We start from the raw sequence: 18,562 nt of genomic DNA on the forward strand, positions 1-18,562 counted from the left end.
ATATCTTGGGTTGATATAGACCTTGGTCTCGAGGTATAAGTCAAGGGAATTCTGCAGTGCTTGGGTACCCTCTGGGTTTAGGAGTAAATGGGGGCCCAATCTCCAGGGGCCTGGGGATCTCTTATAAGAAGAGGTAAGCCAAGTAATCAAGAGGGTTGAGTGATCAGACCAGGACATTGGTTGAATAAGAATTTTGCTTATCGAAGCCAAGGTCCATTTATCTATGAAAGCCAAGTCTATTTGTGAATAGGAATTGTGGACGTGGGAGTAAAAGGTGTAGTCGCGTGTGGAGGGGTGTTTTGTGTGCCATGCGTCGTAGAGGTTATACTCAGCTAGGAGGTGTTTAAATGAGTTGGATGGGGTGTTAGTCTTGGGTCTGTAATGGGAGATGGGAGGGTTAGATTTGTATCTGTTTAGTATATGAAGGGTATCTGTTTAGTATTCGGTGCATAGCAGAAGGCAAAGGTAACCTCAACATCCTCCTAAACTCCCACCAAGATCAAATACCTACCCTCTGGGTCAGCATATTGGGATGATAGCACAAATGGGCAACTTTGGGCAAAAAGGATAGCGACGCCTGATTTTTTGGTAGGGCCGTTAGCGGTAAAGCATTGGGGGTATCTGAAATTGAAGAGGCGAGGGGGGTTCTGTTTATTAAAATGAGTTTCTTGTATTGCTACAACCTGTGGTCTTTGTTTGTAGAAGTGGTTTAAAGCTAGCCTTCTCTTATTGGATTGAATTTAACAACTTGGCATTAATTGAAAAGAAATGCTTAAATCTATATGCACACCTTTTGTCTGTATCAGCTATTAGGCTTAGTGAGAGTATATCGGAAAGTGAAAAAAGAACCATATATGAGAAGGTACAGAAGGTTGAGAATGCAAATGCCCTATTTTGGGTGTGGGAAGAAAGGGAAAAAGGGAAAAGAGTAAAATAAAAGAAGGAAAAAAAGGAGAATTCAAACATGGAGAAGAAAGGGTAGTGAGACAAAATAGTAACTTAACTAGTCTCTCTTGAGACTATTACTAGACGTCGTGAAAAAGGAGATGTCCGTAGGAACTTAAGGGGGGGTAGAGGCCATTCCTCCGCCCTCCACCCCGACACAGGAGCTAAATATGAAAACAATTTGGTCCACCCCGTCCGCTAGGCCCAGATTCCCCCCAGACCACCCTGCCCAGTGAGGGTTGGATAAAAAAAATGAAAAAGTATACGGCCCGCGGGGAAGCCAGGCCAGCGGACAGAGCCGAGCTTGATTACAGAATATAAACATAGCACCACAAATATAGTAATGGACAATGTCCGGAGGCTATAAGATCCTTATTACTAAGGACAAAGTCCGAAGGGTGAAGACATTAGTTAATGAACCATTGCATTATTTAGGTTATTACAAAAGAATGACTGCACTCATATAATAAAGGTGTATATACTGTAGGTCTGAATTATCACCAGACACTTATATGCAGAAAAAATATATTTAATTAAAAAAAATTTGCTTTTACATACACATTCAATAATCGGTGGCCACCTATAATGTGCACAAAATACTAATAAAATGCACTTGTTGCTTTAAATGAGTATACTCTAATTGAAGAATGTTTAATTGGACTTGTATGGCCCAAAATACAGATAAATAAATCTCTCTCCATTCACTTGCCAAGAGGGACAAAGGTATATGCCAGCTTATATAGTGTCCAATCTCTGCTTACATGTAACGAAAGCTTAAATGTTTGTATCCACTGCATAGAATGGATTTACTCACAGACTCCAGATCTGATGTTATTGGTGGGCGAATGCTGAATTAGCAGGGAGGCAGGAGGGCCTGTTCCATAATGGTATTGGTGTTTATGTGTCCCTAGCCCAGTGGTCAGGGAACTCGGTCCTCATTACCCCACACAGTGCATGTTTTGCTGGTAACCCAGCAGGTGCACAGGTGTACTATTTACTTACAGACACATTTTATAAGGTCCGCAGGTGGAGTTAATTATTTCACTTGTGATTCTGTGAGGAGACCTGCAAAACATGCACTGCATGGGGTAATGAGGACCGAGTTGCCTGACCACTGCCCTAGCCCTCCGTTCTACAACCAGCAATGCAAGGACGCTGAGGCACTGACCCAATACTGGCAGTTGTTGTCAGTCTGAAAGCCGCGTCTCTCACTCATGGCTGGCGTCTCTTGTGTCCAGTGTCCATTCAGCCCTTGATGCTGCAGAGTAGTGTCTCTCACCCGCCCTCTGACGGCGGCAGCACAATCTCTCTGGGTCTGTACCTTAGTAGGTAGTAGTTGGGGTATATGGATACGTGTGATTAGCAGTAAGCGATGGTCTGGCGGATCTGGCAGGGAGTCCCTTCTTGGTCCAGGGGTGCCAGGCAAGTTCTCCCTAATGCGTTTCACTCTAATTGGAGCTTTTTCAAATTGAGGATACAGTACATTAACAGTGTATGTGAGGGATGGAAAGAAAGGAAAATATATCTATGTTGTACATAGAGTAATACCATGAGTGAACACTTGAAGTGAGATGATCAATTTACGCCACTGTCGACCAGTCCTGCTGGAGTCGGAGTGTGGGGGGAGAGCCCTCGGGAGTATATGCAATATTACAGGATATGAGGCGTTTGGATCCCACTTCAACAGTGTTAATTACAATGGTGGAGCCCTCACGGACAATCTTGAGTTTGGTTGGAAACCCCCAGCGATAGGGAATATTAGCCTTTCTCAAAGCAGATGTAATCTGGGAAAAGGAACAACATTTACTGAGTGTAGCAGGGGATAAGTTACTGAAGAGTTGCATATCTTTCAGAATTTTCGTAGATTCAGGGGATAGTCTTGCTGCTTTCAAGATTGCTTCCTTTATATGATAGTAGTGCATTTTCATGAGGACGTCACGAGGGCCAGCGCTGTGGCCGCTCTAGCTTTAGGAAGCCTGGGAATTTAATCGATGAGGAGGTCTGCTGTGGGAGAAGTTTCTGAAATAGCGCTACAGTAAGTCGTGTAAGCTGCTGTTTGAGACATTCTCCAGGACGCCTCGGAGTTTTATATTGCATCTGCGGGATCTGTCTTCTAGATCTTTGACTTTATCTCTTAGTCTAATTACTTCGGCTTCTAGTGTTCCGTGAGAGTCAATTAAGTTATTATGTGACCTACTACTTCTTCCATCTTCGTTTCCAAGTGGTTGGTACGATCGCCAATCTCATCTATTGCCTGTTGGCATGCTTGAAGAGCAGACCGGAATTAATTGACTATGTCTGATTTAAATTGAGACATCAGCGTCTTTATTGTTCCAACTGTCAGGGCATCAGAATCATGAATCTCTTCTATGGCGGTTGATGGGGAGGGGGGAGATTTAGAGCCATGTGGAGATGCTGCAACCTGTCGGTCATTGAATGTCTTTGGTGAGCAGACTTCCATAGTTTTGGATTGTTGTGGAGGTGATTTGAAAAATGAAATCTGAGAAATAGATTTGGAGTGTTTTGGACGCTTAGAGGCATAACCGGATTGGTTCTTTCAAAAGAGAAAAAATGTAACAATGAGAAGGCAACAGCAATGAGTCGCTTAAGTTGGGGGATTCCAAGTGTTAGTAGGCACTAAAACATCACTCCAGTCAGGTCGGAGGGAGGTGGAAGAAAATGTATTTCAGAAAAAGAGTATCATTTCCAGGAGAGGGTTAGAGTATAAAGAGCTGGGAAAATCAAATTCAGTATATACAATCCCAGTAAATAGACAAGTGGTATATACTTTTAAGGCACAAGGGGGAGCTCCAAGCTTACTTCTGTTGCTGGAAGGACAATATAGACCTCAGATGTAGTTGAATGGGAGAACAAGCTGAGTAGTTCCCTTGTATCAGGAATACAGATATGTGTATGAGGTGAGAGATTCTAGGTGGACCTGTTAACTTTGTTACAGGCAGGGGTCACCCACCCTCTGTTTTTCCAGGATGCCAGGGGGTCCTGGCAGGGCACTGGATGTATATGCCAGAGCGCCCAGGAGGAAACTGTAATGGCCCCCAGATTGCATAAAATGGCTGCTGCCTGTGGGGGAGTCAGGGATACAGGGCTTCACAGGCTGCATCTTCAGATCTGCAGATGCAGCAGTGGGTATATGTGATGGCTTTGCAGGGCACCAGTGGACATGGTAAGCTGTGTGATCTCAAAGCCCAGAGGCTGTTACTCATGCGTCAATGCAGCCACTGGTCTCCCGGCGTCTCCTTCTCACGAAGGGTGTTTGGCAGTCATGCGCCAGGTTTGGAGCACAGCACCTCAGGTCTGCACCTCTGGTTCTCCAACAGCCACCTGCCCCGGCATGTCTTGTAGGGCACCGGACCTCCTCCAATGGAAGATGTGGTCCCAGATATGGATGGGAGGTTAGGCCGTGCTTCACGTAAGCTTTGCACACAGCTTCTCTGCCCTGAAGCCTCTAAACCCCTGTCAGGTAATAATGAGGGGCCTCCAACCAGCGTGTCAGGGATCCCAAGCGGGAGAGAAGGACTATAATTGTACATTTAAGAGGAGCTCTCCTAAGGTACATCTGTCTCCTTGGTTGATTAGTCGACGCCCCCTAGAACTTATTTTTTAATCCTACTTTTATTTTTTGATTGTATTTCTATGTACACCTATATATTTTTTCACAATTTATTGAGTAAATTGTACACTGTAACGTGACAAATATTCAGCTCAGTCTAATTCTTCAACTTCTTACACTCATAACATTCAAACAAATAAAGGCAGCTCTCATGCCCATCAACCAAACATTATCTACAGTATGAACAAAAAAGGTCTGGGACACCCTTAAGACAGGGCAGCGCCTAAAATCCAACTGACTAACAGGGTGAGTGCAGTGTATCCACTTTGTATTGATCAATGGGTGCATTGGCCAGGACAAAGATTTCTTAGTGCTGCCGGCCGGGGAGTGCAGTGACAGCCTGGAGGACTGGAGAGATGAATATGGGGAATAAAATAGTATATCCACTACAGTTTTTATTTGCCAGTTCAGACTGTTAAAAAACAGAAAATTCAGTACAGTTGGAGGGTATGCTATGATGCATTTATTTTGTATGTGTTCTGTGTGTTTGTGTGTGTTGTACTGTTTTCGTGTGTGTTGTAGTGTATGTGTGTGTGTGTGTTGTGTGTATCTGTCCAATGTGTAAGTGTGTGAGGTGCGCTACGTATATATGCAGTATGTGTATGTGTGTGCAGTGTGTTGTGTGTATCTGTGCTATGTTTAAGTGTGTGTATTTTGTGTGTTTTGTACTGTATTTGAGTGTGTGTGGTGATTGTGGGTATGTGTTGTAGTCTTAGAGGTGTATTATGTGTGTCTGTTGTGTGTGTCTGTCCAATGTGTAATTGCGTAAGGTGTACATATATATATATAGAGCAGGGAATAGCGCGGCACTCAGGGCGAAATAGAAAGAAGACAACCGTAGCCAAACTTATTGAAGTTGACGTTTCAGCCTTGCGGCTTTTATCAAAACAGATAACATAAAAGCTGCAAGGCTGAAACGTCAACTTCAATAAGTTTGGCTATGGTTGTCTTCTTTCTATTTCGCCTTGAGTGCCGCGCTATTCCCTGCTCTATATCTAGCGTCCAGCTCCATCTGCCCGCACGGTGAGGGCACCAGGCACCTTCAACTAAGAGGATTGGACAGCCAGCATCCTTTTGCATATATATATGTGTAGTGTGCTGTGTGTATCTGTGCAATGTTTAAGTGTGTGTGTTCTGTGTGTTTATGTTTGTTGTACTGTTTTTGGGTGTGTGTTGTAGCTTATGTGGGTTTGTGTTGTACTGCATGCGTTGTGTTATGTGTGTGTGTTCTGTTGTGTGTATCTGTCCAATGTGTAAGTGTGTGAGGTGTGCTACGTATGTATATATATATATATATATCACAGAAAAAGGTTCCCCTACTGCGCCCGAGATGGTGGTAAAAGCAGCAGCTCTAATGGACCCCTGTTAGCCGGGCCCGGATAGGCAAATAGAAATAGGAGAAAAGTATAGAGTGCGCTAGATACAATTCAACAAATTAGAAAAATATACATATTTATTTTCAGTCTTCACAAAGACTTCAAATTTTAAAAATACAGCTGGTCTGTTATTGATACAGATGATGTTGTGGGCCTACAACATCATCTGTATCAATAACAGACCAGCTGTATTTTTTAAATTTGAAGTCTTTGTGAAGACTGAAAATAAATATGTATATTTTTCTAATTTGTTGAATTGTATCTAGCGCACTCTATACTTTTCTCCTATATATATATATATATATATATATATATATATATATATATATATATATATATATATATATATATATATATATATATATATATATATATATATATACACAGGGCTATTTTTATGCAGGCTCCAGCAGGAACTGAGGCCCTTATAGTTCATTCTTTCTGACAAAGTATTTCTTAGATGGACAAAACCATGTGCACTGCAGGTGAGGCAGGTGTTACTTGTGCAAAGATAATTAGATTTGGGTGGGGTTTTACACCTGCCTCACCTGCAGTGCAAATGGTTTTGTCCATCTAAGAAATATTTTGTCAGAGTGAACTAGAATAAGGGCCACAGTTCCTGCTGGAGCCTGCACAAAAATAGCCCTGTATATATATATATATATATATATATATATGTGCGTTGTGTGCTATGTGTGCGTATGTAGTGTACTGTGTGGTGTAAAATGTGTATGTGTGTGTGATGTGTGGTATATGTATATCCTCAATTATTCCTAATTGTTTAAAGCCTTCACCATAATGTTAGTGTCATTCGTACTCAATGACAGCAATGAAATTGACAGGTGAGAAGTTGTTCCTCCGTTTCCCAGATCGTCAATCTTTATCCCATTTCATAAATCAAGGCAAATTAAACCTTGGTGTTTTTTAAATTTATAAGGGAAATTTCCAAAAAACGGCTTTGAGGTGCACACAACTTGGTCTAGAAGCACCTTTAAAAGGAACATGGAAGCCACCAATACTCAGCTTCGCTATATTCAGGTCAGGCATGTTATACTGGAGTAAAGGGGAAAATGATTATGGATCTGAAAAACATTTGATATTAAGGCATCAGCTAATTCAGTATAGGGAATCAACACAGACAAGCTCACAATAACGATAACAACTGGGTAAGACACACAAGGGAAGAACATGGAGGTATATGGGCAATCAGGGTGAGCCCAGCAAAATATATGTAAATTAGTCTGCCAGATCGCAATCTCCCAATTCGAGCAAAGACGAGACTACCAGAGTACCAGCAGCAGAAACAACTACTGGGTACCAAAGTCATAGGATTAGAGCAGTGGAAGCACATAATCTATAGGCTCGCCCCAGCCAGAATAATAGTAATCAGTATTGCCGGCATAATTCGGGAGCCAATCTATCTCCACGATACACCCGCAACTGTAAGGTTAAATAGTAATTTAGTTTAAAAACAAAACCATTAATGATAAATATATAATTCTAAACAGTCAACATTAAACAGTAAACAACCAGAGAGTAGGGATCTGGTACCGGCAGTGATAGGTGAATATTCTGAGGTTATAATGGGTGTATGTAGTGATTTGTCTAAACGTTGTAGAGGAGAGCAGTTCAGCCATCAGCTTGCTTAGGTAGCCAGAGAGGGGTAGTCATGTATGGAAAAGGGAAAGTGGAGGAGGGCAGGAGTCAGATAAGGAATCGGATAGGTATCGGTTATAGTCAGTTGTGGATCCTGTTATTTAGCCTGAAATGTCAGGGTCTGCTGTGGAAAAGGTGGATTGGGCTAATTCAACAAGGTGATTACAGGTTAGGTGAAAGTCGCTTGGGCAAAATATTAAAGCTCTTTTTCCATATACAGTATATAAAAATAAAAATATTTATATATCAAAAACTGCAAGATGTCCGGCAAACCATTAAAAATAAAGAACCTTTTTCATAATCCGGAATATGACACAGATTTAATCCATTCAGTGAGATACAGGGTGGGAAAAGATGGTAAGCAGTTCGTACCTCCACTCCCGTATCTTCAAACACTTTTGCAGTTAATAATCAGCGAGTCCTCTGCTGTGCCACAACTGTTATCATGGCTCTCTCTCCACTTAGTGGAATCAGTGACTTCCCCGCAGCCAGATGTCTACTCCCGCTGCAGCCGTGGTCCCGGTTTTCAGGGAGACAAATGACAGTTCTTTGTGAGCAGAGAATTTGTGTCAAGATTTTTAAAGTTACAGACTTTTTACCAGGTCAATATAATAAAAGTAGATAAAATATATGGATGACCATATATTTATATACGCTTAGGGATCTTTATCGAGGCACAGGTGGAGGTGGTCACGTGGTCAACTTTATTTCCCATTATAAAGGTGACCACATGGATTGAAATGCGTTGGAAGCTCTAGCAAGTGCATGTGGTCATCCATATATTTTATCTACTTTTATTATACTTTTATTATATTGACCTTGTAAAAAGTCCAGAACTTTAAAAATCTCGACACAGATTCTCCGCTCACAAAAAACTGTCATTTGTTTCACTGGAAGCCGGGGCCACGGCTGCAACGGAAGTAGACGTCTTGCTGCTGGGAACACGGTGAACACTGATTCCACTAAGTAGAGAGAGAGCTGGGATAACAGGCTCGGCACAGCGAAGGACTCGCTGATTATTGACTGCAAAAGTGTTTGAAGATAAGGGAGTGGAGGTGCGAAGTGCTTACTATCTTTTCCCACCCAATATCTCACTGAATGGATTAAATCTGTCATATTCCGGATTATGAAAAAGGTTCTTTTTTTTTATGGTTTGCCGGACATCTTGCAGCTTTTAATAAATAAATATTTGTATTTTTATCTATATGGAAAAAGAGCTTATATATTTTGCCCAAGCTCCTTTGATTTGGTTCACCTAACCTGTAATCACATGTACTATCCCTACTGGCCTACTTGAACCAGTTGGTGAAAATAATTGGCTGCTGGGACGGGCGCATTTGAAAGAATTCACAAACCTTAAGTTTTTCTTAATTCAACAAGGTAGTTTTCTGCATCCTGAACCATGCTGAAGTCCTTGAAAGAGGAGCCTGAGAAGATGCACAGCAATGCAGGGAAGAGGAGGGCAAATTTAGTGTGATCCTTTACCAGATGGGTAGAATTCTTTCCTAGCCCTTGGGATTTCTGCTGAAAAGTCTTGGATGATTAGCAGTTTGCTGCCATTCCATTGTAAATTCCTATTCTGTCGAAATGCAGACCATATGGCTTCTTTGTGTAAGAAATTCAGGCATTTGAAAATTATTGACTTGTATCTGATGTTATGGTCATCTCAAGTAGAGCCCAGCCTGTGGACTCTTTCTATGCTTATGCTGTAACATGCTTACTGAATGGTGCTAAGAAAGGTGTGCAGGGCAGGGCCTTTAAGAGTCTCTGGGATACCAAGTAGGTGCAGGTTATTCCTTATCGATCAATTTTCTTTTGCAGTTGATAAGTAGCTTTATGAATTGCAAATATACAGGGGGTGGTGGAGCGCTAAATAATAAGGTATATGACCAATTGGGTATTACAATTTTTTTTTTTTAAAGTTTCAATTAAGTACTAAAAGCAATTGCATAAAAATAGAGGTGTACAGCCTGATAAGGAATCACAGAAATTAGGGTACAGATACATACAATGTGCAGTGTCTCACTTGTTCCTGAGATTACTCTCCAGATGGAAAGAGGGTACAGTCTCCCAGATGGTTTTGGGAACAGCTGGAATGGCGTGTGTCCATAAACCTGACCGGAGAAAGAAATTGAATCCTGGTTTGTAGGATAAGGTCTCAGTCCTTGTAAAAGGGGAGCTCCGGTGAATAGCAGGTGGTGGTGTCCCTTGTGATGTCCAGTAAATGTCCCAGATAGAATAACCTCGGTATAGGAGAGATGGCAGAGAGTTGGTCCAAGTGAGAACTTGTTTCTGTGTATGGTCCTGAATGTCAGACTGTAGCACCTTTCCTGACGCATTTCATTGCCCACAGGCATACCTTTGAAAAAGTTGCCTGTGGGCAACGAAATGCATCAGGCAGTATTAACATACTGTTAATACTTCAGGTTCCAAGCATTTTGGATACAAGATTCTTAACCTATATATATATTTTTCTTGAATTGATGATGTCACAAACACAAGATACTATTGTTGCATACTATTGGTTTAAAGGAAATTTTCTAACCAATATTTTAATGAACATTTTTATTTAATTCTTTTTTTTTCTTGCAGCTGGTGGAACTCAATTTATCCCAGGTAAATTTAATTTATAGTAGAATAAATGTATAGAAATGTGTTTGTATACTTAATTGAATAACACATGTGATACAGACATCTGATATACAGTATAAATCTGGTACAAACAATAATATAAAATGTTACAATGCTAAACATAAAATGCTATAAAATATTTGTCTGAAATAGAATTTAACAAAAAAACCTAGTTCAGATTTGTTTTTACTATTTTTGTAAAATAAAAGTATTATTTTGTCTCTTGATACTATTATTTTTGAGAAGTCGATACACAAGAAAAACAGATTGTAGACCAATGGATCATGCACTTATAGCTGCCTGGGGGGACACCTCTAAAAAATTAAAGCACCACTTCATATACATACAATATTGAGTGGTTGGAATTTGAGAAGGAGAAAGCAGAAGCCCTAGGTGACGTGAATGTCCCCCAAAAAGTTTCTTTGTCTACTATGCTGGTAGACCTTCTATTTAGGTGTGAGTTTTTTCAAGTGAACCATTTTTATAACAAAAAGTGTTACAGTATAACACTATTGTGTTCTATTTTCTTTCTTTCGAAGTTTTCCCATCTTGTAAGAAAAACCTTCTGAGAAGAAAAAAAAGTCCATTAGACCAAGCGGTACTTGTTTCCTAGAACGGCCACAATCGCGGCCATCGTGTACCTTTAAGTTAAGGTACACGATGGCTGCGATGGACCCGATTTTCTTTGAAATCAGGTCCATTTTGTGGCAAAGGGATAATCGCGGGCATCGCGTCGGTCGGGACCATTAACATTGGCCCCGACGTGACCGACGCCCGCGATTTTGCCATAGGTTTCAACGTTAAAATATTTTTTAACATTGAAATCGGGAGCATCGCGTCGGTCTTGTGCCATTATAATGGCACAAGATGAGATGGACTTGATAAAGTCCATCTCACATAGTAAAAAATGTGAAATGGGCCAATATGACCCATTTCACATTAGATATGGCCCCGTCGTCACCCCACTATTGACGTGAACCCGAAGCGTGGCGAGCGGCGGCGGTGCACATCCTCTGACCTTTTCATTCCCCTACTATCCACGTCGGCGTGGAGTTGAGAATATATAGTGTGGCGAGCGCAGCGAGCCACCGAGCCCGAAGCCTGGCGAGCGCAGCCCTGTGAAGTTATAAGCGTTTCCTCGTGGGGCTCGCTACGCTCGCCACGCTTCGGGCTCGGTGGCTTGCTGCGCTCGCCACACTATATATTCTAAACTCCACGCCGACGTGGATAGTAGGGGAATGAAAAGGTCGGAGGACGCGCACCGCTGCGCTCGCCACGCTTCGGGTTCACGTCAATCGAGGGGTTTACGCTGTAAAATTGGGGGAATATTTTACATTGAATCCAATGTAAAATCGGGTCCCAGGGACCCTATTCCCATTTTATTCAATAAAAAAATCGGGTCGGTCGCGTCGGTCGCATCGCATGCGACCAAATCGCATGCGATGCGATCAATGCGATTTTTCCGACACGACCACCCAGATGGAAATCGGTGTGGCCTTGCTAGGAAACAAGTACCGACCAAGCTCCCAGGGGACCTTCTGATATTTGTTGTGGTATTTTTGAGAAGTGATTGTTTCTAAAAAGGCTTATTTGTTTTCTTTTTATTACAAAATGTAGGAGGGATACAAGGAATTGGAGGGATAACAGGTACAACTGAGACAGTAGTTAGTGAGTATTGGTAGATTGTCGTAAAAATGTATTTATAATATTTTATTATCTTTCCAATTGCTTTAAAATTGACATTTAATACAAATGTATAATTAATACAATTTTTGGTACTTATGTATTATCTGGACTCCCATGTTAAATGCACCCCATTATTTCATACCCCTACTATCCAACTACGCATGGAGTTGATTTTATATAGTGTGGCGAGTGCAGCGAGCCACCGTGCCCGAAGCGTGGTGAGCGCAGCGAGCCCCGCGAGGGGACGCGGTCTCATAAGAAAAATGGGAGTCCAGATATTACATAAGTACCCAATTTTTTTCATGATTAAAGTTTAGATACTTTTTAAATAAGAATAGCTACAGGTTGAGGATCCCTTATATAGATTTCTGTTTTCCAAATTATTCTGAAACCAATAGTTTCCGGAATGTACAATTTTAAGTAAAAGCACCTCTTGCAACATCTGTATTGGGCAATACAGGGACACATGATACAGTATGCAACTGGCACTAAATAGGTGCAAGGAAATAATTACTGAGCATTCAAATTAAGAGCCTGAGTTAGAACTCATACTTTGTTTCATGTTTTAAAAACTTGTTACATGTACAAACAAAATAAATGTGTGTATTTTCCATGTGATTTATTTGTCTGTACAGCATAAATGCATTTTGTATGTACACATGGGTCCCATCTTCATAATACCTAATCGAAATATAAAATAGGCCAAATAATCCATTATACAAAATACTTCTGGTCCCGAGCATTGTGGATACAGGATATTCAATCTGTATATATTTTTATTGAATTGGTGACATGATCACAAACACAAGATAGTATTGTTACAAGGTCTATTCCATTTTAATCTTAATACAATTCTTAATATTTATGAAATAGTCCAACACATATCTTAGTAGAACCTAACACCGCTCACAGCGGCTGTCCCAGCACCTTCTCTCCAGCCCTTTTTTTCTCCAGCAGTGTGCTGGTAAATCACTAGTATCTCCCGTCCGCTCTCAGAAGACGGGACCTCTGTGATTGATTCTAGCACTTATCACTGCTGTCTGATCTGCTCCCCTCCCAACTTTTATTTCTGGCTGTAAGGTATAATATGCAATAAACTAAAGTCACTCAATACCTTTAATTGATAAGTTAATGGTGACTTCTCTGATAAGTATCTCTTCTCCTTTATTTTCTGGCAGCGGATATCTTTTTTATACATGTACGCCTCCTTCCTTCTATTTTGCCCAATCTGCTAGACGTCTGTATAGCAATTGTTAGACTACTGTCCATTATTATTAATTGGCATTTAATGTGCTGCGCTTCTGTGGCCATTTGTGGCTAGTGATCTAGCTAAATTGATTATCTTTATATTATACATTTACTGTGGGCAATGTCAATGTGATTTTTTTGTTATCCTACTATTAACGGCGCTCCCATTGTTGACACAAACAGGCATTGTGTTTGTATTTGTATATGTCCTTCTATAAGTGTGTATTGGCTACATAGGGCATTATTGTTGTAACCACACATTGAGTTACAATTTGTTGCGGAGCCGCTATATAGATTTGCTGCCAGACAGTACAAGTATAAATGTTTGTAAATGCTGACCTGCCAGCATCTTTTTTCAGCTCTACCGCAGCCAAATATTGAATGTTAGAAAGCTGCTGAACATATTGCTGATAGAAACTACATGTGCATGGAAGGGTGTTGCAGAGCTTTGCTATAAAACTGCCACTAGACAGTGATGGTATTAATACCTATTTTTGTCTACCTATCAGCATTTTGGCATTACTGTATTACGGCCGCACTATATATGCTAGAAAACTGTTGAAACATCATTTATATATGCATGATACTGCTGTAAACTGTCACAGAACTTTGGTGGAGATTTGTTGCCAAACAGTAACTGTATTGACACTTGTAATCATTCATCCACCGGCATTCTGTTACAATTTTACCACAGCCATCTAGCAAATGTCAAAAAACTGCTGAACATCATTGGCATATAAATTACATGTACATGCTTTTATTGCATATATACTTCTTGTCTAATATATTTTTTTTTGTTGTTCAGACGTCTATAACTACAGTGCAACTAATTACCACGCTAATGGGCTGCAATAGATTGTATTGATATTTTCACTCTGAGCGTACAATTTTTTTATGAATCTGCTGCCAGACATTTAGATCCATCTTCCTGTGTCTGAAACACCCCCCTGCTTTTCCTTCGTCTAGATTTTCCTTCAACGTGCAAAGAGAGACTTCCTGGTGGCGAATTTCAGCCCTGCAATGCTTCAGTATCAGGACTGACCTAACACCACTTACAGGAGTGTCCTCTTTTCACCTGCTATTTTTTCCATCAGTGCATCTAACTCTTCTCTCACCCCCCTTCCGCTCATCTCCATGAAGAAGGCGGGCAGCAGAAAGATTAGATTCTAACTCACTGTACTGCGCTTTTCCCAATCTTGAAAGGATACCTGCGCCAGTTACCATACTGTAAGAGTCTCTACAATATACGGCTAGCCATCATCTAGGGGTATACTATATGTGACTCTTCATATTCTCAATGTAATAATTTTCTAATACGTATAGATAAATTACATACTCTGGATCTGTCATCAGCTGACCTATTATAGGTTCTAAAAAACTTGCATAATTTATGCTATATGTTTATTCAAAACAACACCACCAATTGCCACTGACTTGGACAAGATTATATGAGGAAATATATCAGTGGCTATCTCTTTTTTTGTTCACATGAAAATATGCGAAATATTTATTTTTAGTTTAACTCTACATTGCTAATTTTGCCTTATATGACTTAATAGAGTTATCACTATTTTTAGATATATTGGAATTAAAAGTTAAGTTTTAACTCACTCAATATACATTATTCTCAACAAATTAAAAGTGTGCCTCCAAAAAGAATCCCTGTCTGCGAACGGTTGCCCACTCTTTGTGGACTACCGTCTCTCTTCTTTCTAAGTATATTGGTACTTGATTCTTGGAGGCACCTCCAACGTTGTAATTGTTGTATGTCATCAAATATACAGTTTTTCTAGTTGGTTCTTTGACTACATTTGATTCTCTTACTGTCCTGTGCAGGATACCACTCCTACCCGTTTCTTCTAGATATGTCAGGATCTTATATCTATATTTTAATAACTTTTATAAATTAGTAATTGCGGTACTTGTTTCCTAGCACGGCCACACGATATCCATCGGGGTGGTCGTGTCGGAAAAATCGCGTCGGTCTCATCGCATGCGATTTGATCGCATGCGATGCGACCGACCCAATTTTTTAATTGAATCAAATGTGAATAGGGTCCCTGGGACCCGATTTTACATTGGATTCAATGTAAAATATTCCCTAGACCCCCAAATTTGACAACGTAAACCCCACCCCACGATAGACGCCAGCCCGCGAGGGGCGGCGGTGCGCGTCCTCCGACCTTTTCATTCCCCTACTATCCACGTCAGTGTGGAGTTGAGAATATAAAGTGTGGCGAGCGCAGCGAGCCACCGAGCCCGAAGCGTGGCGAGCGTACGCGTATAACTTCACAGGTATACGCGTCCGCTCGCCACGCTTCGGGCTCGGTGGCTCGCTGCGCTCGCCACACTATATATTCTCAACTCCACGCCGACGTGGATAGTAGGGGAATGAAAAGGTCGGGTTCACGTCAATTGTGGGGTGACGACGGGGCCATATATAATGTGAAATGGGTCATATTGGCCCATTTCACATTTTTCAAATTTTTTACTATGTGAGATGGACTTAATCAAGTCCATCTCATCTTGTACCATTATAATGGCACAAGACCGACACGATGCTCCCAATTTCAATGTTAAAAAATATTTTAACATTGAAGCCTATGGCAAAATCGGGGGCATCGCGTCGGTCGCGTCGGGGCCAATGGTAATGGTCCCGACCGACGCGATGCCCGCGATTTTTTCCTTTGCCGGCAAAATGGACCTGATTTCAAAGGAAATCGGGTCCATCGCGGGCATCGTGTACCTTAACTTAAAGGTACAAGATGCCCAAGATTGTGGCCGTGCTAGGAAACAAGTACCGTAATTGCTATCATTTTTAATGCTGATGTTTCTTAAATTTTATGTTTAAAAGTTAAAATTCTAACAAATATAAAAAAAAAACATATTTATTTAATGTTAATAAATAGTTAATAATTAGTTTAATGATTTTTTCTTTTCTTGTAGCTGGTGGAACTCAATTGATTCCAGGTAATTTTGATATCAATTGAATTGTGAATCATGTGACACATTAGAAAGATGAAATATCGTTATATCTGATACAATCAATAATATAAAATCTTTCAAAGCCTAAACATACAGTAGAATGCTCCAAAATATTTGTCTGAAAGAGAAACTTTAAAAAAATGATCAGGAGAAATATTTTGTTTGCAATGTGGATTTATTATTTTGGCTCTTGATACTATTTCTTTGAGAAGAGAGACTTTCTAAAAAGGCTGATAAGTTTTATTTTAATACATAATGTAGGAGGGGTCCAAGGAATCGGAGGGATAACAGGCACAACCGAGACAGGAGTTAGTGAGTATCTGTATATTATTGTATAACATTTATTTAAAACATTTCATTATTTCCAAAATATATTGACCTACCGTAGATTTGACATTTAACAAAAAGTATTCTTAATATATAATTTTTCATAATACATGTTAGATATTTTTTTATTAAGAGCAGCTACAGGTTGAGTATCCCTTACCTGAAATATCTGTTATATATGTTTCCAGAATGGACTTGTTTATTTTGCTAAAATCACTACTTGGGATATCTGTAACTGACAATTTAGGTTTAAAAATATATATCTGGCGCAAAATACGTGCAACATAATTATTGCTTAGAATTCAAAAGGACTGAGTAAGAACTCACTTTTTTATGCTTTTAAACCTTATTTCATGCACAAATAAAGTATATACGTGAGTGTATATAAGGTGTTTGATGTGTATAAACAAATGCTATTTAGGTTAACACATGGGTCCCATCTTCAAAATATCTCATTAAATGTTGAAATATTCTAATACAGAATATTTCATTATCCAAAATTTTTCTGGTTCCAAGCATTTTGGATACAGTATTCTCAACCTGTATATGTTTTTATTGAATTGGTGATGTCACAAACACAAGATACTATTGTTATATACTACTGGTTACAAGGTAAATTTATAAACAATATTTTAATGAACTTTTTTGTTTAATTCATTTCTTTTTTTGCTTGTAGCTGGTGGAACTCAATTGATTCCAGGTAATTTTGATATCTAGTAGAAGTAGAATAAATGTATAGAAAAGTGTTTGTAGACTGAAGTGAATAACTCATGTGACACAGACAAACAATAATATAAAATCTTAAAATGGTAAATATAAATGCTCCTAAATATTTGTCTGAAAGAGAATTTAACAAAAACACTAGTTCAGGAATAAAATATGCAATATAGATTTATTTTTGGGCTCTTGATACTATTATTTTTGAGAAGTGATAGTTTCTAAAAAGGCTTTTTGTTTTCTTTTTATTACAAAATGTAGGAGGGTTTCAAGGAATTGGAGGGATAACAGGCACAACTGAGACAGCAGTTAGTGAGTATCTTTATATTGTTGTAACACTTTTATTTATAATATTTCATTATATTTCCAAAATCTAATGCTCTAAATCTGACATTCAATAAAATGCATAATTACTACACAATTTTTAATAAATTAAGTTTCTATTAAGAACAGTTATAGTTTGAGTATTCCTTATTCAGCCATTTGTTATCAAAGTTATTCTGAAACCCAAAGTTTCGGGTCTGTACTTTTTATTTGCTAAAAGAACTACTTACAACATCTGTTACTGGCACTATGGTTTATAACTGGCACTAAGGGGGTTATCCAGGTTGATTCACAAGGCTGCGAATTCGCAGCCTTGCGAGTCCACCAAACCCCGCCCAGCGAACGACCTCCCCCCTGCCGCCCCCTCAAAGTGCCGCTTCACCCGAACAGCTGCGAAGGGATGTTTTGCATAAACATCCATTTGCATGGCTCGTGTAACCGCCCACATCTTTCGATGGTCACCGACCATCGAATGATGTTTAGCGTGCACGCATATATAAGTGACTTTTCAGTTGCGGATATATGCGTGCATGCTGGCGTGGATATGGGCGGGCAGCTGACATTCTCATGGGAACACCCATATGGTAATGGGGCAGCCCGCCGCCCCCCACCCATCTCCACCCCCCCCACGCCGGCATGGGTGCGTGCACCCGGAAACCCGAAAGGTCACCGTGGGTGCACGCACCATACACCTGCACATGTGCAGATACCCGCCTGCGCATGCACAGACGCACAACATCGGTACTGCGTGCGAATGCATGCAGTACCAATTGGATCTGAAATAGGCCCTAAATGTGTTGAAGAAAATAATATGCTTAACATTCAAATCAAGTGACTAATGTACTAAACACACTTTTTTGAAACCCTATTTCATGCACAAATAAAATATATTTGTACAGATAGAGCCAGGCTCATTGTTACTATAGCTAGTGCACCAGCAACTCTGGTGCACATTTGTCTCCATTGCTCATGCGCTCTATTCCCAGCAATGGACATCACACCAGCTGCCAGATAGGAGCATCTGGCACACCAGGGG

General features: G+C 40.2%; 1 protein-coding gene across 1 annotated transcript in view; it reads left to right on the plus strand.

Moving 5' to 3' along the window:
• Positions 1 to 18,562, plus strand: part of LOC146042444 (IgGFc-binding protein-like) — a 68,977-nt gene that overhangs the window by 12,564 nt on the left and 37,851 nt on the right. Inside the window, exons 4-8 of the mRNA XM_083162435.1 lie at positions 703 to 862; positions 4,309 to 4,426; positions 10,201 to 10,224; positions 16,120 to 16,143; positions 17,162 to 17,185. Of these exons, the coding sequence (XP_083018561.1) occupies positions 703 to 862; positions 4,309 to 4,426; positions 10,201 to 10,224; positions 16,120 to 16,143; positions 17,162 to 17,185 (350 nt within the window). The remainder of the gene's footprint in view (positions 1 to 702; positions 863 to 4,308; positions 4,427 to 10,200; positions 10,225 to 16,119; positions 16,144 to 17,161; positions 17,186 to 18,562) is intronic.

Source organism: Crinia signifera, chromosome 19 (assembly GCF_055691185.1).
Source record: "Crinia signifera chromosome 19, ASM5569118v1, whole genome shotgun sequence".
NCBI lineage: Eukaryota > Metazoa > Chordata > Amphibia > Anura > Myobatrachidae > Crinia > Crinia signifera.